Genomic DNA, 22,323 nt, shown 5'->3' with positions numbered 1-22,323 from the left:
GATGAAAAAGCTGTGGTACATTTACACAGTGGAATCCTACACAACTTTAAAAAGAAATCTTACCTTTTGCAACAGCATGGATAGACCTGGAGAATGTTATGCTAAGTGAAATAAGTCAGTCAGAGAAAGACAAATACTATGTGATTACAGTCATGTGGAATCTAATGGACAATCATATACTGTACATAGTGGTCCCCTGATATATCAAGTACCCACTTGACCCCATACATAGTTATTACAGTATTATTGATTACATTCCTTAAGTAGTAATGTACATCCCTGTGACTATTCTGTAACTACAGATTTGTACCGCTCAGTCCCTTCAACTTTTTCATCCCATCTCCTTCCCCTCTGGCAACCATCAGTCTGTTCTCTGTATCTGTGAGTCTGTTTCTGTTTTGTTTGTTCATTTATTTTGTTCTTTATGTTCCACATGGAAGTCAATTCTTTCATTTAGCATAATACCCTCTAGATATATCCATGTTGTAGCAAAAGGTGAGACTTTATTTTTTTGATGGCCAAGTAGTGTTCCATTCTGTGTAATGCACCACAACTTTTTCTTACCCACTCATCTACTGATGGTCACTTTGTCGGTTGCCTCCATATTTTGGTGATTGTAAACAACGCTGAAGTGAACATAGGGGCGCATATGTTCTTCTCATGCAGTGTTTTTGGTTTCTTCAGATGTATACCCAGAAGCAAAATTGCTGGGTTATAAGACAATTCCATTCTTAATAGATTTTTAAGTTTTGAGGAATCTCCACACTGTTTTCCACAGTGGGTGCACCATTGTTCATTCCCAGCAACAGTGCATGAAGATTCCCTTTTCTCAACATCCTTACCAATACTTGCTTGTTGATTTATTGATGATAGCCCTTTTCACAGGTGTGAAGTGGTCCATTTTAACCATTTTAAGTGTATAATTCAGTGGCATTAAGTACATTTACAGTATTTTTTAATAGTATATATTTTTAAGATTTTATTTGTTTACTTTCAGAGAGGGAAGGGAGGGAGAAAGAGAGAGAGAAACATCAATGTGCGGTTGCTGGGGGCCGTGGCCTGTAACCCAGGCATGTGCTCTGACTGGCAATCGAACCTGCGATGCTCTGGTTCGCAGCCCGTGCTCAATCCACTGAGCTTACGCTAGCCAGGGCCATTTGCAGTATTTTATAAGTATATCACCATAATATGCAGAAGTTTTTCATCATCCTAAAGAGAAACTATATCCATTAAACAGTAATTCCCCATTCCTTCCTTCCCCCAGTTCCTGCTGACTTCTATTCTGCTTTGCTTCTTTTGTAGTTATTTTTACTTCACTTAGTTTTACTATTATTTAGCCAACTGTTATCTTAACCATTGAAGTTCTAATTTAGTTTTTATAGTGTGACAACTTCATGATTATAATGCTTTTTAAAAGATGTTTTTTAAAGTTCATGTCTCTAAGAGAAGGATTAGTGAATCAAAGGTTGTAAGTGCTTATGGTTCTTTGATCATTTATCAGTTACTTTCTAAAGTGTTTACACGTATTTACTCTGTTAACATAATATGTGAGCATACTTCACTGTACTTTCATTGGGGATTGTTGCTATTTCAGTTATTGCACATAAAACCGTAATTTGCTGTAAAGAGGTTAAAGGTAATTTTACACATTTTACTAATTGCATATTTTATGAGAATTGTTTTTATTTTTGTTAATATTCTAAAGACAAGATTTTCAGATGTATTTGATATTTTAATAGAATATAGATGTTAATTTTTCATCATATTTCCTGAAGAGTTTTTCCGTGGCTTATTTTCCTTTTTATTTAAATTGTTAGGGTCTTGAAAGTTCATTGTACTTGACTAGCTTAGGTAGGTGTTTCAACATAACAGAAAGATTATAATGGGTAGAGATGGAGAACAGATCAATACATTCAGTGAAAAACAGAAGCAGTTTTATCAGAAGTAAAAGGATCGTAAATTTTCTTTTAACATGTTCATAGATATGTCTAAGAATATACTGTTTATATTCTTTATCTTTAATAATGTGAATAGCCCTGGCTGGTGTGGCTCAGTGGATTGAGTGCCGGCCTGTGAACCAAAGGGTCACAGGTTCAATTTCCAGTCTAGGGCACATTCCTGGGTTGCAGGCCAGGGTCCCAGTAGGGGGTGTGTGAGAGGCAACCACACATTGATGTTTCTCTTCCTCTCTTTCTCCCCTCTCTAAAAATAAATAAATAAAATCTTTAAAATAAAATGTGAATAGATTTTTCCAAGTTTTGTTTTATTGCTGGTATTATATTTAAATTTGCTCTTTCTCTAAATCCTAGCTCTGAAAGTTTTTATGTAGTTAGGCTTTCAGAAGTATGATTTTCATGGCTTTGAGTGTTGTTAAATGGTATGAATAGTATACTGCCTTTTAAGAAATGGCAAGGACCATATCTATAGCTACATTTATTTTAATTACCGTCTCTTATTTATTGTATTTTTGTTTTTCAAGAAAGCTGCCTAAGAGCCGACTTTTTCCTGTAGGTGGATAGTATTTTCGTTCAATATCCTTCTAAGGACACATGGGTGTGGTTCATGTTTCCTTAGTTTTGAGGAGTGTGGCCTAGTTGTGATCCAATTTCAAGAGTGAGGAGTTCAGAACATTTTTTACCCATAAGTTTTTTTAAAGTTATTGCTACAACCGACAGTTATTTGTGTAATGATGGATAATAAAGTTTGGTTATGTGTTGCATGCAGTTTTCTAAAAATTAAGAAGCATGACAGGGGAAAAAGTTTGTCCTTACTCTCAGGCCAGATCTCTATAAGAATTGTTGAGTGTCCTGCTTTTGGCAGTATGATAAGTTAACAAAGATGTAATTAACAGTGATGTTAATAATGATAAATGAACAATGACTGGCAAAGTAGATTTATTATATAATGTATTTTTCATTCAGTGATGATTACTTGCTTAATTTCCACTTAAGTATTTTGAGAGGGAATGAAAAAACTTTGAAACTTTGGGTAATATAAAATAAGTCAAGACCTGGTTGGCGTGGCTCAGATGGTTGGAGTGTCGTCCTGTAAACCAGAAGGTCATGGGTTTGATTCCAGGTCAGAGTACATGCCTGGGTTTTGGGGTTGGTCCTGGTTGGGGCACTTATAAGAGGCAGCTGATCAGTGTTTCTCTCTCCCATTGGTGTTTCTCTGCCCCTCTCTTTCCCTTCCTCTACCCCCCTCTAAAATCAATAAGCATGTCCTCGGGTGAGGATTAAAAAAACAAGTCAAGGTATTTTTGGGTCATGGGACATAGTGTTATTAATAGAATGAAATACTGAAAAAACACTGGACTAAGACCATGCTTCTGTAACTTTTAGTTCTGGGTCTTCTAATAATGGTGTGACCATAGGCCTCATTTTTCCTTTTTATCTAGTCTACTCCCTCATTTTAAAGTGCTTTTAGCTCTAAAATTCTATCCCTATGACCTGGTAGGTTATATAACAATCCTGTGACTTACTTAGATAAAAAGAGGAAGGCGGTAGCATTTCAGAAATGCAGTTTGGGGTGGGTCTCCTTAAATGAGCTACACATTTCCTTTAGTCCAAAATGGGTGGATTAAAATGTAGGAATGTCGTTGCATTTGCAGAGAAAAAGGGAACTCTGCTAATTGGGGATTATTTCCAGGAGTGGACATGCACCTAAGGTACTCTTAAAATCAGGTTGGATTGATGATCACGTTAAGAAGCAAATTTAATGGCTGGAAGGTATCTATAATAGTCACCTAGTAAAGTTCTGTCGTTTTATAAGTGAGAAAACTGAAGTTGCAGTTTGCTTAAAGCTGGAGATGTGACTGTCACAAATTGAGCTAATGGAAGTCCTACAACTATGGAATTAAAGAAGAAATCACATCTAAGCTGGTAGGAGAGGTGGAGATATGGAATAGGCTGGTCCCACACCGACATGTGGTAGAGAAAATCGGGAGGAATATCTTAGGAGCAAAGGGTCACAGTCCCACACTAGGCCCCACAGTCTAGGGTTCCAGTGCCAGGAAGATAAGTAAGTCCCAGTAACTTCTGGCAGTAAAAACCAGCGGTGACTGAGGCTGTGGAAAACAGAAACTCCTGGAGTCCCAGGCAGTTCCTCTTAAAGGGCCTACACGCAAACTTACTGACACTCACTCCCTGTGAACTCCATGCAGCATGGGGCAGCAGATCGAAAGGCACCAGAGACATACAGAGAGGATCTGAAGTGTCTGGCACCAGGGTGAGAGCTGGCGGGGGCAGCCTTCTCCTAGAAAGAAGCACTGGCAGAGGGCCCTTCTCCCACAGAGCCGTAGACCCAGCAAGAGGGTGTCATATCTGAGATTCCATCAATCCGGTTCCCACGTTTATCCCACCCTGGTGATTCCTGAGGCCCTGCCCCTCCCAACTTTTGGCCCACCCAAGCTGTTTCCAGGGGTTTTTCCATATGAATGGCTTATCTTGGCACGTGCTTCAGATTTTCCTGAATTATCTCAAACAAGCAGCATCTGGTTTCAGCTAGCCCACTTACCCCTCTAAGTTGCCCCAGGCATGGCACTAGCAGCAGTTGACCTTGGTTCAAAACTTGACCTCCCCTGGTTCCTCCAAGCCCAGTGCAAGTGTTAGCCATTTGCAGATTGCTTGTAGGTAATGTTGTGTTATCCTGGACAGAACACAGGAAGTGGCTGACCTTGGATTTGTCAATAGCAATCAAGGCTCAACGACAACAGGAGGGTGTACAGAGCCCACGTGGAGGGCACAACTCGAGTACCCAGCTTGGGTGATAGGGGAGGCTGTTCTCCTGGGCCCTACAGGACACACCTTCTATGTTAGGCCATGCTACCAAGACAGGGAATCATAGCAGCTGTACTTAATACATAGAAAGAAACACAGGGAAGCCACCAAAATGAGGAGACAGAGAAACATGGCCCTAATGAAAGAACAGACCAAAAGTCCAGAAAAAGAGCTAAATGAAATGGATACAAGCAAGCTACTAGATGCAGAGATCAAAACACTGTTTATAAGAATGCTCAGTGAACCTAGTGGGGACCTCAGCAGCATAAAAAAGGGCATGGAATGCATAAAAATTAACCAGACATGAATGAAGGATACACAAACTAAAGAACAATTTACAGGGAATCAGCAGTAGAATGGAGGAAACTGAGAATCAAATCAGCAATTTGGAACATAAGGATGCAAAAAACAACCAATCAGAACAGCAAGAAGAAAAAAGAATCCAAAAAAAAAAATAAGGATAGTGTAAGGAGCCTCTGGGACAACTTTTGGAGTTTCAACATTTGCATCATAGGGGGGTGCCAGAAGGAGAAAAGAAAGAGCAAGAAATTGGAAACCTAGCTGAAAAAATAATGACAGAAAATTTCCCTAACTTGGCAAACGAAGTAGATATTCAAGTCCAGGAAGCACAAAGAGGCCTACACTAAGACACATAATGAAAATGCCAAAGTTTAAAGACAAAGAGAAAATCCTAAAAACAGTAAGAGAAAATCAGTTATTTACCTACAAGGGAGCTCCCATAAGACTGTTAGCTGATTTCTTAAAAGAAACTTTGCAGGCTAGAAGAGACTGGCAAGAAGTATTCAAAGTGATGAACAGCAAGGACCTACATCTAAGATTGCTCTATGCACCAAAACTTTCATTTAGAATGGAAGGACAGATACAGTGCTTCCCAGACAAGGTTAAGTTAAATGAGTTTCTCCTCACCAAGCCATTATTATATGAAGTGATAAAGGGACTTACTTAAGAAAAAGATCAATACCATGAACATTAAAATGGCAATAAATTCACAACTATCAATAATTCAGTCTGACAATCAAACTAAGCAAACCACCAGAACAGGAACAGAAGCAATAGATACAGAGAATGTTTTGATGGTTTCCAGATGGGAGGAGTTCCGTGGTAGGGGTGAAAAAGGTGAAGGGATTAAGTACAAATTGGTAGTTACAGAATAGTCATGGAGATGTAAAGTGCAGCATAAGAAATAGAATAGCACCTATGTGTGAACCATGGACAAAGACAACTGTGTGGGGGTTGCCTGAGGGAACAGGTTGGGGCCCGGGTGCAGGGGGACAAACAGGGAACATTGGGACAACTGTAATACATAGTAAAGAAAATATCATTCAAAAAGTGAGGAGATCTAAAGCGCAATTAGGACTAGAACCAAAATTATTTGACTCTGCCCAGTTTAGTGTTCTTGCTATAGTACTATGTTTTTAATAGCCTTTAGGGTTTTTTTAATGTATTTCATAATAGCTCAGTAATAAAGTACAAATTTTTTGTATGTAGTGTATCAGAACTGTTCGAAAAAACTAAGTACATTTGTTATGTCTTAGTGATTTAATTTTTTTTTAATCCTCACCTGAGGATATATTTATTGATTTTAGAAAGGTATGTCGGTGAGGGGGTGGAGAGAGAGAGAGAAAAAAAAAACAGAAACAGAAACATTGATAGGTTGCCTCTGGTATGTATTCCAACAAGGGATCAAACTCAAAACCTAGGTATGAGCCCTGATGGGGGATTGATCTCACAATGTTATGGTGTACAGGATGATGCTGCAGACCAAGCGAGTCCCCCAGCTAAGGCATCTTATAGTGATTTTTACATTTTTCTGTCATTGCCATACTCTCAAGGGACTAAATTAGCCACAGTTCTTAATTGTTGTGACGATGGATTATTTAGAATCTTCTTAATACTTACATTTTTGTTTGTATGCTTCAGAGTTGTTTCCTTTCTGTGTAAGATGAGACAATTATTTAGTGAAATCACTATGATATAGCTCCCTAAGGGAGCTTTCTAAGAGTGTGCAATTAGTGAGATAGTTGTTTTTGATCAAAAAAGTTCCTTTTTCTAATCTCAAAGTACTTTGTATGTATGTGTTCTTTGTTGCATGTGCAGTTTCTACTTTGGATTTGCATAGTCCATAATTTTGACCCTGTTTAAAATTTAATATCCAGTTTAATAGTATGACAATTAGAGGTCAGAGCAGATTATATTTACTAGGAATAGTCTTGACGCCTACTGTAGCAGGAGGGTATCTGGAGTGGGAGGGGAAACGTGAGAGGAGTAAACCAGTTCTGGTCTTAATTAAAGTTGAGTTATTTTTATTCACTTTTCTGCTGTGAAAACTATTCCTTGTTTGACTTTTCCATTATGTGTTTAAAGGACCCATGGAGAAGGACAGTGGTGTTGGGGAGGGGTTTGTCTTTGGGAGCGGGGATGGACAGGGCAGGGGAGAGTAATGGGGGGAAAACTGGGACAACTGTAACTGAAGAACAGTTAAAAAAAGAAACAAATCAGTCAGAGAAAGACAGTTTCATTATGATCTCACTCATGTGGAATCTAATGAACAAACTCAACTAATAAGCAAAAATGAGACAGACTCACAGATAGAGTAGGCAGACATTTGTCAGTTAAGGGAGAAATGGGTGGAGGGAGATGGCGGGGTTGATCAAAGAAGAAGAAGAAGAAAAGAGAAAACGTGTGGACACGGAGAACAGTGTGGTGATTGCCAGGGGTGTCGGGTGCGGGGTAGGGGGAGGTGGATGAGGGTAAAGGGGGTCAAATGGTGATGGACAAAGACTTGAATTGGGTGGTGAACACACAGTACATATGCAGATGATGTCTTGTAAAATTGTGCACCTGCAACCTGTATAATTTTGTTAACCAGTGTCACCCTGATAAATTCAGTAAAAAATTCCAGACATGGAATTATTTAGAACTTTTAAAAATAAACTTAGAACACTAAGGGGTGTTTCCTTAAAATTAGCTATCTGCAAAAATAGCTTTTTTTCATTTGGTGCCAGTACAAAAAACAGGTTGCCTTCTTGATTTAAGTGACAATGTTTTGAGTGTGTGGGGTCTATCATATTTTGTAGTTTAGAAGCTATTACACTCACATTATTGAAGTATACACTTTTAACATTTTATTCTGAACATTTTTCAAACTTAAAGCAATGTTGAAAGGATTTTACATTTACTCACCTAGATTCTGTTGAATATACATTTAACATTTTACCATGTTTGTTTTATCTTGTATGTATCCATCTAGCCAATTTTCCATCAGTGTAGCAACCCATCCTTTTCTTACTCATTTCAAAGTAAATTGCAGACATTAGTGTAATTGAAGTTTAATTTTTTAAGGATTTTATTTATTTATTTTTAGAGAGGGAAGGGAGGGAGGGAGGGAGAGAGAAACATCAATGTGCCGTTGCTGGGGGTTATGGCCTGCAACCCAGGAATGTACCCTGGCTGGGAATTGAACCTGCGACACTTTGGTTCCCAGCCCACGCTCAATCCACTGAGCTATGCCAGCCAGGGCTGAAGTTTAATTTTTAAAGTTGCCTTTTCATTGATCAGATTTTTGCTGTTGTGAACAACTGTTTATATCCGAAGTTCAGAGTTGTGACAACTCATATAGTTTCTGGTTCCATTGCTTCTTACTTTGAACTTTGCTTTTATATACTGCAAATCTGTCTTAAAAAGAAGTTCATTTTTAGCCAATACTAAGTAGAGTGAATAATAGGGTTTTGCAGGTGTGTTTTCATGGGTCTTTAAAAATACATAGTCTAGAAAGTCATTGTGTGTTCCAGGGTGGTACATTGAACTAGTGTGCTGTTTTTGGAATCTGTTTCAAAATTTTCCATTTAACAATGACTCTGAGAGCCAAAAGTCATTGTTTTAGGGTTTAGCTTTTTCTTTGATCTTGGTATTCTGTGGAGTGCCTAAATATACTTTGATCTCCACATGACTGCATAACTTGTGACAGAAAGATCTGTTTACTACACACATTACAAGTTTCTTGAATCCTCATAATAGCCATATCGTAAATGCTTGTTGAGTAGATAGGTGAGGCTAATTTATCAATTCTTACCTTACTTAAATTTTTTGAAGTTTTTCTTTACCTTTATTATCGAGCTTTTGATATGAAGGACTGAAGGAAGTATGAAGTTTTTATTCTAAATACTTTATTAGCACATTTCAGGTTTAATGTAAACAAGGTATGAGAGTTCTAGAACATGTATGCTCTGAATTTATTGTTATTTTTAATTAAATTCATTGGGGGTGACATTTGTTAATAAAATTACACAAGTTTCAAGTGTACAATTATATAACACACCATCTGTATATTATACCGTGTGTTCACCACCCCAAGTTGAGTTTTCTTCCATCACTATTTATCCCCCCTTCACCCTCTTCTACCTTCCCACTCCCCCAAATTTATTATTTAATTTGGAAATACTGTAGACAAAAGTATACATCTCTGCACCTACCACCTAGTTTTATGAAATCTTATGTCATATTTGCTTTGGGTATCTTTCAAAGAGATAAAACATCATAGATAGATGTGAGGTCTCATGGATTTTAAAATATTTTCTGCACACACACAAATTACACACACACACACACACACACACACACACACACGGGTGGATATGTAGAAATGTATTCTTAAACATAAACACTATTTACCTCCCCGGCTGGTTAGCTCATTTGGTTAGAGCATTGTCCTGATACACCAAGGTCATAGATTTGATCCCTGGTTAGGGCACATATAAGAAACAACCAGTGAATGCATACATAAGTAGAACAACAAATTTATTTTAATCATTTGCTCATTGTTACTGTATTATAGTTGTCCCACCTTTTCCTCCTTTGCCCTCTTCTGCCCATCCACCCCCCCTCTCCCACAGTCAATCCCCACACTGTTGTCCCTGTCCCTGGGTCATTCATACATGTTCTTTGTCTAGTCCCTAGCCCTTTGATTCTCATTCATATTCCCTCTCCCTCTCCCTCCCCTTCCCCCTCTCTTCTCCTTCATCCTTCTCTCTCATATCAATAAATAAAACAAAATAGAAAACACTATTTAGAATTTTTTCAGTTTTATAGCTATGTAAATGACACCATACAGAATTTATTATCTTTTTAATTCTCACCTAAGGATATGTTTATTGATTATCTTGAGAGAGAGAGGAAGGGAGAGGGAGGGGGGAGAGAGAGATGTGAGAAGCATTGATTGGTTGCCTCCCATATGTGCCCCAACCTGAGATTGTACCTACAACCTATGTATGTGCCCTGACTGAGGATCAAACCTGCAGCCTTTGGTGCACTGGTGATGCCCCATCCAGTTGAGCCACCTGGCCAGGCTAGAAATTTTTGTTCGATGTTTTTAGAATTTTGAGTAAGTTTTAAATCTATCCTGTCCAATACAATAGCCATTAACGATCTGTGGCTAATTATTACTTGAAACACAGCTAGTATGAATAGAGATGTGCTTGAAGTACATTTGAAGACTTGGTACAAAAAATTATGTGAAATATCTCTTATTACTAATTCCTTTGTATCAATTATATATTGAACATTTAGCTATAGGAATGAATAGTGATACATGACTTTGTCTTCTCTTAGGAAGCCTAGATTTTGTTTTTGTCCACTTTCCTCTTTTTCTTGAAGATTTTATTTTATTTATTTTTAGACAGAGGAGAAGGGAGGGAGAGAGAGGGAGAGAAACATCCGTGTGTGGTTGCCTCTCATGCGCCCCCTACTGGAGACCTGGCCCGCAATCCAGGCACGTGCCCTGACTGGGAATCAAACTGGCCACCCTTTGGTTCCCAGGCTGGTGCTCAGTCCACTGAGCCACACCGCCAAGGCTATCCACTTTCCTCTTTACCAAAAGAGAAATGAGGCTTTTATATAAACTAGGTAAGTACTCTTTGCATTACAATGTATAGTGGTCCAGATTGACTCTGAATTAAGTTCTAGAGGAAAACAGGTTTTCTAACAGTGAGTAAAGTATAATTGCATTTCTGCTTCATCTGAGGGTAGTTTGTCTTTTAACTTACTAAATCTAAATACATTCCCTTTGAGCTAAAATAAAATACTCTTCATTGTGATAAAAGCCTTTAAAGGTTTCTTTTTTTTTTTAAGATTTTATTTATTTATTTTTAGGGAGGGAAGGGAGGGAGATAGAGAGAGAAACATCAATGTGCGGTTGCTGGGGGTTATGACCTGCAACCCAGGCATGTACCCTGGCTGGGAATCGAACCTGGGACACTTTGGTTCCCAGCCCACGCTCAACCCACTGAGCTACGCCAGCCAGGGCTAAGGTTTCTTTTTTTGAAAGAATTTCACATGCTTATTTACAAAATAAAGGCAGCAATACATGTACTTCCTGTGTTAGAGTGAAAAGAATATATATTGAATTTAGTTAGACTTGCCTCAGATGGAACAGTAAATCTGAACTTTTCAAATATTTAGTGCATATTCCCCACCTGAGTTCTCAAATGCATTTTATGATATTACTTATTTTCAGTTTTGTGTTTTTTTTCTTGTTAGCATAGGAGTGAGGACTTCTAAGCTCCTCACATGTCATACCTGACTGGTTAGTTCTTGTTTGTTTTAGAAATGGACGCACATGAAATGCCATAGCTGTCTGTGGCTTTCCTTTGTTGGAAGTGCTTGTGTAAGGAATGCTTTTCAGATCCTGATCTTTGTGAAGGTCAGGTTCTAATTTCAGTTGGAAGTTTTAGGAATTGATTTTAAAATGATTTGTTTTTCTTATTGTTACCCTGCGACATTCAAATAAGGATAATGTGGTAAGCACAGTGGCTTAAGCAATGAGCAGTAAAACTAGAGATCTTAGGTAATTTCATGTGTTCATAAACTGTTTTATTTAGAAGATGAGTATATATAAAACAATAACAGAGAGCAATGGACAAAGATAAAAACTTTGGAAAAGTATGCGGTAGAAACTGAAATTAATTTTATGGACATCTTAGTTTATCCTTAGTTCTTTCGAACAGTCTGAATTTTGAGAATTATTTGTCAAGGTAACTACTACTTTTTTATTCCCTATATTATACTAGTCACTGTGCCTTGAGTCTCCCTAAGTGATACTATCGGGTAAGCTTCTGTTAGAGATAGAATTCCTGATTTTCCACTAAGTAATTGCAAGTGTAAATGCCTTTCTGAGAGTTAATTTACTATAGTATAGTTCTCATGAGGTTTATTTTTGTTTTTTTTTTAATTAAATTTTTTTTCAGCTACAGCTGGAATTCAATATTATATTAGTTTCAGGTATACTCATGAGGCTTAAAATCAGGCCAGTGTGCATGAAATGCACATGCTAAAATTTTGTAAGGAAACCCACAACCTGTGTACCCACTAAGAAAAATTCCATGCTTTATCCTGACAGCTGTTCTTCCACTGGTTGCTACTCAATTGCGTAGTAGAAACCTGTATAGGCCTGTATCACATTTGGAAATAAAATCAAGGCATAAAAATGTTATGGACAGTTAAGACTTTATTTTATATGCTTACGTAGTTACTACCTGGCATCTTTTGAAAAGATTTCTTATAATTTTATCTGAATAAGAACATAAATTAGGAGATTTTTAACACTTTAGTGAGTAGTAAACTTGTGATAAATAAAGGAAGTGTGGAAAGAATTTTAGATTAGTGAAAACTCAATTGTGAATTACTGTTTAATTTGTAAGTGAAGTAATATACTAACAAATAAATGAACTGTATATTTTATAATGTATTATAAACACATAAAATAATTTTAAAACTCTAGAAATACATGCACATATGAGTAATTTCTTCATTGGAAGTGAATTGCCTTAAAAACCTTAGGAAACTATTTTCAACTTTTAGCTTAGGTTAAGTCATTCATGTGTAATCTTCATTTATGAAATACAAAAGGAAATTACATGAATTAAAGCATTAAAGCAATGAATTTATCATATCATAAAACGGTAGAAGAAAAAATATAACCTGTAATCTTATCATCTAGATAATACCCACTATTAACATTTTTAGTATATTTTGTTGTAATATTTTAATGTATTTTTTAAAAAAAATTCTATGAACTTTTTTTCAAGATTTTATTTATTTTTAGACAGAGGGAATAATACTTGCCTTCTCATTCAGTTTCTGATTTTGAATAGTGCACCATTTGTAAAGTTGAAGATAGTATGAGTTTTTCTGACATCAAGTATAGTTTCTTAAACTTCTCTCCCAATTGACAAGAGAACTGTTTTCAAAATGCTCTCTTTTTATGGTGAGAGTTTTGCTGTCAGAAGTGATTACACAACTTGACTTGGCCATTGTGCCCATTTTTTACAGAGCCACTCTGACACTTACTTCATCGTATATTCATCAAAGCCATCCTTCTACCATCTGATGAATGGTAGTGACGGTGGGCATGGGAAGCAGGGAACTCGATCCTGGGTGGTGTGCTTTGCCTAACCCCTTCTTACCCCTGGGTGTGTTCCCCTGAGCCTAGAGGTGGAAGCCAGTTCTCCTCCGGATGCAAGGACTCCTCTGGCATCTTTGCAAGCCACGGTGCTCTATTATTTTATATTATACTAATTAAAAATATTTTCAGGTTGAAAATATAAGTTACTAGAATATTGTAGATAAAGCTAAAGTCCCATTTGAACTATTTTTAAATCTGTATTGGTTCATGTTCATTCACTTACTGCTATATAGTTTTCCATCATGGGAACATATTGCAGAATAGGTGGTGAGTAAATGTAAAATTCTTTCAACTTTGCTTTAAGTGAAGAAATCATTGCCAATTCCAATGTCATTAAGATTTCTCCCAGTTTTCTTCTACAGTTTTCCCTCAGTTAATAGTTTTAGCCTCTATACTTGGGCCTTTGATAACATTTTGAGTTAATTAATGTTTGTATGTGGTGTTAGACAAGGGCCCAACTTCATTTTTTTTGCATGTTTTATGTTTAATTTTTCTTGCTTCATTTGTTGGAAAAGACTCTTCTTTCCCCATTGAATAATGTTGACACCACCAACTTTACTAAATGTAAGAATTTTTTGTGATCTCTAAGGTTTTCCGCTTTTAAGATATCATCTGTGAACCGAGATATTTTACTCTTCTTTTCCAATTTGAGTTATAATACACATTTTAGACAATCATGGAGTGGACAAAAATTTTAAGTTAACTACCATTGAAGTTTCTATAAAAAACATTTTGGTCAATATACCAAGATCATATAGCCAGATTTCACAGACTTTATGTGGTTCATTGCTATGTCATAAAGACAACAGTCCATCTATAGCAGCAGGTAGATGGATGAGTGACAATGAAAAACAGTTTTTTAAGATGTTAACATGAAAAATGGAGGAACATACAGAGGATATTTCTGCAACTGCCTGTGAATCTACAATTATCTCAAAATGAAAAGTTCAGTTTTTAAAAAAGGCTAGTTCCTTAATGCAAATAATTCTCTAAAAAAATGGCAAGAAAGTTGTAATATGAAAATATTTTTGGAGCTCCACATTCCTCATGGAAAAAATACATAAAGCAGTAAAACATTTCAGGGAAAGAACATGGTCCATAGTTTAAGAACATTGACATTAGGACTTGAAACTTGTCTAAAATCCAGTCTTTTATGATATGGTTTGCTTGCTTACATTAGGGATTTAGATTTTTGGGAGCTCTACCTGCCAGATAGTTAGATCAGGTCTCACAGGTCATCTGCATCAAAATCATATTTAAAAAAAAAAATCCTCACCCAGGGACATATTTTCATTGCTTTTAGACAAAGAGGAAGAGGGAGAGAGGGAGAAGGTGAGGGTGTGAGAGACATCGATTGGCTGCCTTCCCATTTGTGTCCGGACCGGGGATCAAACCTGCAACCTGGGGTATATTCCTGGACTGGGAATTGAACTCATAACCTTTTGGACCATGGGAGGATGCTCCAACCAGCTGAGCCACACAGGCCAGGGAAATTGTGTGGCCACAAGCATGAATGCTGAACATGTTCTTTAATTTTTAAAAATTTATTTACTTTAGAAAAAGAGACGAAGAGAGAGAGACATTGATTTGTTGTTCTATTTATTTGATTGATTGATTCTTGTATGTACCCTGACCAGAGATTGAACTAGTAATCTTGGTGTATTGGGACTGTGCTTTAACCAACTGAACTACAGGCCTGGGCCTGTACACATTTTTCTTCAATGGAGATTTTTAACCACTTCTCAAGGATCATTTTAAGGACTTACCTAGAACCTAGATTTAAGTACTATATAGTAGTGGATGAGTCAGCTTCCTGTTTTGACAGAGGGAGGAAGAGTGACAACCACGTCTTCATTAAAAAAATAACTTCTGATAGTTCACATTTGTGAAACTGGTAAGTTAATGCATGCAGGGTTTTTTAAACATTTTATTTATATTTATTTTTAGAGAGAGGAGAAGAAAAGGGGGGGGGAGAGAGAGAGAGAGAGAGAGAGAGAGAGAGAGAGAGAGAGAGAGAGAGAGAGAAATGTCAATGTGTGGTTGCCTCTCACATACCCCCCACTGGGGACCCGGCCTGCAACTCAGGCATGTGCCCTGACTGGGAATCGAACTGGTGACGGTTTGATTCACAGGCCCTGTGGTCAATCCATTGAGCTACACCAGTCAGGGCAATGTGTGCAGTTTTGCCTTAGTAAAAGGTTCTTCAGTTTTCAAAAGGATTAATAAGTGCGGCATTTTATACAGTTGGTTTGGTGTGTTTGAAATACCATTTTTAATAAGACTTAATTCTAAGGACCACCTCTGATGTTTGAGTCTGGAAATGAGGCAGGTTTTAATTGAAATCAGGGCTTTTATATATAAATGAGCATTTCCTTTCTAAGGAGTAACCCTAGGAGGCCATACTGATAGCTATGATGTCATTCTTGAGGACATTTGGAGCACTTTCTTATAACCAATTTAGAAGTTGTGCAAGAAAATAAATTTTCAGGAATATTTTGGAGTTTGGCAAAAACTGATTTACCCAAGTTGATAGACTTAGTCTTTCATTATTCACCATATTTCACTTTATATGACATTTGGGTATTTCCAAAAATCACATCCATCCTCAGATTTTTCAAATGAATGAGCAAAATTTTGTATGATTTTTTTTTTTTTTACCATTGGACTTGTTCCTGGTCTCATAATTTATAATATATGCACTTCTACAATTTATAATATAATAGCACTTTTATGCATAAAGGTGGTATTCTTCACAGAAGAAAGAAGTTCTACTGACTGTATTGTTTTTATTTTTTGTGTGGTGGTGGTCCTAGTAGTGGGCTGCACTGATTTATCCATTGTCCTGACCTTGGCAAGCTACAACACGAATTCATGTGATAGCTAAGCAGGCTTTGTAGTTGGATTGCTGTGAGTTTGAGGAATGAGTGGGACAGTCATCGTTTTGTTGGTTTGTTGTGCTCCATTCCTTTCTAATGAACAACTTTTTGCTCTTGGATTATTTATTGATGGGACAAGATGGAGAATGACATCATTCTGATGTGGGTTGACATGTTGTGCATTTTCCTCTGGTTTCTATTTTCTAATTTAAGATTAAGGGCACCCAGTGACCTGATTTTTTTCCTTTGTACATCCTAACCCTTTTCCAAAGGAAGATTATAGCAAAAGGTCAAAATTCTGCCCCTTTGAACCTTTATTTTAGAGGCAAATGAGTTTCAAAATTTTGTAAAACAACTGAAATCTTACCCAGGATCTCTAGTTGCAGTGTGGCTGTTATCTCAGGGGCCACTGGTCTTGGGGCCCAGTGCTCTGCTGGAATGGGGGTGGCACCTGGCCCTGGAAGGCCTGACAGCTGCTACCTGATTCTCAGTGTGTGTTTGTTTTTGTAAGGTTTTATTTATTTATTTTTAAGAGAGAAGGGAAGGGAGAGGGACATAGAGAGGGGGAGAAATGTCAGCGTGTGGTTGCTTATCATGTGGCTTTCACTGGGGACCTGGCCTGCAACCCAGGCATGTGCCCTGACTGGGAATTGACCCAGCAACCCTTTGGTTCACAGCCTGTGCTCAGTCCACTGAGCTATGCCAGCCAGGACTTGATTCTCAGTGTTTTGATGTGCATTCTGTTATTAGTGAGGTTGCAGTGCTTTTTCTCTTAATTTTTTTGTTACCCAGTTGTATTCCCCATTAAAACCATCTTGTTTCTGTTTTTATTAATTTATCTACTAGGAATTAGCATTTTTTAGAGAGTATGTTTTTCTCTATTTTCAAGTTAGTTTGCCTTTTAAATTTTGGTTATTTTTTTGAATTTGCTGCACAAATTTTTATGTAAATAGACATGTATATTTTGGAATTTCTTTTTTTTTGCCTTTTTTATTGAGATAAAATTCACCATTTAAGCCATTTTAGTATACAGTTCAGTGGGCTTTTTGTAAATTCACAATATTATACGGCTGTCACCACTTTTTAGTTTCTAGAACACTTTCATTGCCCCCAAAAGATAGCCCATACCTCCTAATTCCCCTTTTTCCATGCCCTGTCAACCAGTAATATACTTTTTGTCTCTGCCAATTTGCCTATTCTGGACATTTCATTACGTCAATGGAATCATTCAATATGTAGTATTTGGGGTTTGCCCTCTTTAATATAATGTTTCAAGAGTCATCCAGTTTTATTGTGGATTAGTAGTATTTCATTCCTTTTTATTGGGGTATAATCTTCTATTGTTTTTTCAATAGTTTGGATACTTTCTACTTTTTTTGCTATTGTGAATAATTGCTGCTGTGTGTGGTTTTTTGTGTGTGTGTGTGGGGGGGCATATGTTTTCATTTGCTTGGGTCCATAGCTAGGAGTAAAATTGCTGGGTCGTTTGGTAACTTGATGTTTAACTTTTTGAGTTCCTACTAAATTGTTTTTCATAGTGACTTTACCATTTTACATTCCCACCAACAATGTATGTGGGCTTAGCTATTTCTATATCCTTGCCAACCTTTATTGTTCATTTTCATTTTTTAAAAAGGTTTTATATATTTATTTTTAGAGGGGGGCGAAGGGAGGGAGAAAGACAGAGAGAGAAAAGTGTGCTCCGTCCAGGGGTTGAAACCGCAACCCAGGCATGTGCTCTATTGGGCACCTAACCGGCAACCTTTCACTTTCGCAGGATATCACCCAACCAGCTGAGCCACACTGGTCAGGGCTATGTTTCATTTTTAAAGTTCTTATCATATCCATTCTAATGAATGTAAAATAGTACCTCTTGGTATTCATAGGTATTTTCCTAATGAATAATATTGTTGAGCATTTATCATGTGCTTACTGTCCATTTGTATGTCTTCGGGGAAATGTATACCGAAGTCCATTGTCAATTTTTAAATTGATTGTTTGTATTTTTGTTATTTAATTGTAAGAATTCTTTGTATTATTAAAACTTTAAAAGGATATGTATTATTTAAAAAGGCTATTAATTCCTTTTCAGATATAAGATTTCTCCAGTTGTATGGGTTGTCTTTTCATTTTCTTAACGATATGTGTTGATGGACAAAAGTTTTGAATTTGGATGAAGTTGATTTCAGCTATTTTCCCCTCTTGCTTTTAAGTTTAGAAAGTCTTACTAGAAATAGGGGTTCGGAGTCCTGGCTGGTGTGGCTCAGTGGATTGAGTACCAGCCTGCAAACCAAAGGGTTGCTGGTTCTATTCCCAATCAGGGCACAGCCTGGGTTTTGGGCCAGGTCCCTAGTAGCGGGTGTGTAAGAGGCAGCCACACATTGACGTTTCTCTCCCTCTCTTTCTCCCCTCCCTTCCCTCTCTAGAATTGGGTAAATAAAATCTTAAAAAAAAAATTATTCTGTGCCAGCAGCAGATAGAGTAGTAAACAAACAAACAAACAAACAAAAACTACTGAAGCCTTCCAGAGAGCAAGTGCTCAGTGAACATACTTGATAAACTACTGAATTATTCTTTTAAATGGTGTAAAGCAAAATCCCATAATATCAAAATTTTACATCAACAATATTTTGATCCTAGGTAACTAACCGTACAGGTAGGTTGTGCAACTCATATTTTTTCAAAAATATATTTTATTTTTTTATTTTTAGAGAAAGGGGAAAGGAAGGAGAAAGAGAGGGAGAGAAACATTGATGTGTGACAGAAAGACAGTTGCCTCTTGCACGCCCCCAGCCGGGGACCTGACCCACAAACAGGGCATGTGCTGACTGGGACTCGAACCAGGGACCCTTTGTTCTATAGGTTGGTGCTCAATCCATTGAGCTATGTCATCCAGGGCTCATATTTTCATATCCTCAGAGAAATAAGAAAATTCATTTCCTTTCAGTTTTAGTTTTAATATGCATATTTTCAAACCACTTATGTTATAGATGTAGTTTCAGTTTGTTAGAACTTGACATTTAATTAAATGCATGGCAGGCTAAGGAAATTCTTCACATTTTGTTTTGATAGTGAAAGCAAGTTGAATACATTGGTGCAGAAGCTTCATGACTTTCTGGCACATTCATCAGAGGAATCTGAAGAAACAAGCTCTCCTCCAAGACTTACGATGAGCCAAAGCACAGGTAAACTGGAAAAAAAAGTGCAATATCTTCTAGCCTATATTTATTATTTATTTATTGATTTTAGAGAGAGGGGAATGGAGAGAAAGAGAGACAGACAGATGCCGATTTGTTTTTCCACTTATTTATGCATTCATTGGTAGCTTTTTGTATGTGATCTGATGGGAGATTGATCAAACCTGCAACCTTGGCATTTCCAGGGCAATGCTCTAAGCATCTGAGCTACCCAACCAGGGCTTTCATTTAGTTTTGGGTGGACCAGCTATTAAAAGCTTTAATAGTTTCTGTGTATCTAGTATTTAGCTAATATTATACTGGAGACTTGATATCAGAGAACTCTAACCCTAAACCTATATCTAGCCCTAGCTCTAACCCTAACCCGAAACATAGCTGTAGCCACAGCCCTAGACCTAGAGCTTAGAGCTCGATCTAGTCCTAACTTAAAGCTTAACCCTAACCAAATCCTAACCAAAGCTCTAGCTCTAGACATAACCCTAACCCTAGCCCTAACCCTAAATCTAACCCTAACCTAGCCCTGAGTTTAACCCTAACCCTAATCCTATACCCAGATGGAATTGTAACCCTAATCCTATACCCAGATGGAATTGTAACCCTAATCCTAACTTTAGCCCTAGCTCTAACCCTGAAACTATCCCTAACCCCAGTGGTAACTTTAAACCTAAACCTTTACCTAATCCTGGCCCTGGCCCTAACCCTAATCCTAACACTAACCCTACCCCCAAGCTTAAACCTAGACCCATCCCTCGCCCTAACAAAAAATTAAAAGAAAAAAAGAAAAAAACAAAACTAAGGCAACCAACCAAATGGGAGATCACATTTGCAAACAGCAGCTCCTATAAGGGATGAAGATCTAAAATATATCAAGAAATCATATAACTCAACACCAAAAAAAAAATCAAATTAAAAAATGGACAGAAGACCTGAACACTTCTCCTAAGAAGGCAAACAGATATGTGAAAAGATGCTGAACTTCCTTGCTGTTTTTGAAAAGTATCCTGTATCTTGTGTAATTACCATCATTTGTTCTGAGGATTTCAAGGGGAGCTACATATGTGAGAGTTGAATGGAGACATATGCACACACATGTGTACATTTACAAACACAGTGTAAGAAGCAAAATATGGGTAGATCACAGTGGAAAGTATAGCCATATGTGTAATTAGAGTTCCAGAAAGAGAGGTGACAGAATGGGTTATAAGCTGAATGTGAAGGGGTATTGGCTGAGCAATTTCTAAAAATGATGAAAAACATCAAGCCATAGATTTGTGAAAGTCTGTGAATATCAAGCAGGATCAATATAAAGAAAGCTACAACTAGGCATATCATAATCAAACTCCTAAAGAACAAAACCAACAAAAACATCTTACAAGCAACAAGAGGGGAAAAAGCGATTGCTTTCAAAGGAACAACAGTAACACTGATAGCTCATTTGACAACAGGAACAATAGAAAGCTAAATGACAAGGAAATAATTTCTTTAATGTGCCAAATGAAAATAACTGCCAAGCCCTGGCTGAGTAGCTCAGTTGGTTAGAGCGTTGTCCCAATGGGCTAAGGTTGTGGGTTTGATCCCTGGTCAGGGCATGTGCAGGGATCAACCAATGAATGCATAAGTCGTACAAAAAATTGATGTTTCTCTCCACTCTGCCCCCTTTTGTAAAATTAATGAATAAAAAATATAAATTAATTGCCAACACAGAACTCTCTGTTCAGTGAAAATGTCTTTCAAAAATGGAGGTGGAATAAACACAAAAAGCAAGAACTAGATGTTAGCAGAATATCAAGAGGAATGACTAAAAGGTTTTTCTCAAATCAGAAGGAAACTTTTGAAATGTCAGTGTCACAATACAGGAAGTAATGAGTAACAGTGGTAAGGGTAAATAGGTGTAAAACTAAGTGTGTACTGTTATCTAGCCCTTATTTTTATTTTTAATTCACAAATTGTCCCTACAGTGTTTTATAGGTAAGCCCACTCGTCCCAAGTCCAGTATCCAGTTGAGGTTTACGCATTGCATATAGTTGTCTTGCCTTATTAGTCTTTAAAAATCGGAAAGAGCCCTGACTGGTGTGTCTCAGTGGATTGAGCACTGGCCTGCGAACCCAAAGGTCGCTGGTTCGATTCCCATTCAGGGCACATGGCTGGATTGCGGGCCACGTGCCCAGTTGGGGGCATGCAAGAGGCAACCAATCGATGTATTCCTCGCACATTGATATTTCTGTCCCCCTTTCTCCTCTCTCTAAGAGTAAATATATATTTTTTGTTTATATTGTTATTCAAGTACAGTTGCCTCCATTTCCCCCCTACCGCTCCTCCCACCCCAGCCATCCCTCCTCCCTCCCTCAATCCTACCCCCCTTTGGCTTCGTCCTTGTGTCTTTATACATGTTCCCGGACCACCCTTGGGAAGGGTTGTAAAAGTAAATACGTAAAACCTTTAAAAAAAAGTTCAGATGGAGAAACTACTTGAAAAAAATCCGAAACAATTTCTCTGTCAGAACCATGACATCTGGTGATTGTCTCCTCAGTGTGAATTTTTCTGACTAGTTGTAATTACAGTAGATTAGGGTTATTTATTTTTGGCAGGATTACTACATAAGTGGTGTTACGTTATTGTCAGTACATCATTTCACAAGACACATGATGTAATTTTTCTCCTCATTGCTGATGTTAACATAGGTTACTTGATTATGTAAACTGTAATTGAAATATAATATTTAACCCATATTCAGGAAAAAAGAAGTCAACAGAATAGAAACTCCTGAGTGTGCCCAGTGTTTTGTAGTTATTCACATATTGATCTTCAGCATATTTTGTTAGATATTTACCTAAGAGCTTCAGTTTTTGGGTACTATTTTAAATTGTCTTGTTTAAAAAATTCCAAAGGGAAAAAGTCAAGAATTGTATGATTTCACTCAAAGGTGGGATAAACTGAAAGCAACAAAGCAGCAAGACAAACAAAAACACCCTCATAGAAACAGACAACATACA

At 37.4% G+C, this 22,323-nt stretch overlaps 1 protein-coding gene across 6 annotated transcripts in view; it reads left to right on the top strand.

Moving 5' to 3' along the window:
- The window catches only part of ATRX (ATRX chromatin remodeler), a 180,794-nt gene that overhangs the window by 21,040 nt on the left and 137,431 nt on the right, over window positions 1–22,323 (top strand). For all 6 annotated transcript variants that reach the window (XM_045847497.1, XM_045847496.1, XM_045847494.1 and 3 more), the window contains exon 2: window positions 19,206–19,318. In XM_045847497.1, the coding sequence (XP_045703453.1) occupies window positions 19,206–19,318 (113 nt within the window). The remainder of the gene's footprint in view (window positions 1–19,205; window positions 19,319–22,323) is intronic.

This window comes from Phyllostomus hastatus, unplaced genomic scaffold (assembly GCF_019186645.2).
Source record: "Phyllostomus hastatus isolate PE091 unplaced genomic scaffold, TTU_PhHast_1.1 phas_contig_551, whole genome shotgun sequence".
Classification (NCBI taxonomy): Eukaryota; Metazoa; Chordata; class Mammalia; order Chiroptera; family Phyllostomidae; genus Phyllostomus; species Phyllostomus hastatus.
Note: the sequence above shows the minus strand (reverse complement) of the source record. Positions and strands in the feature narration are given on the sequence as shown.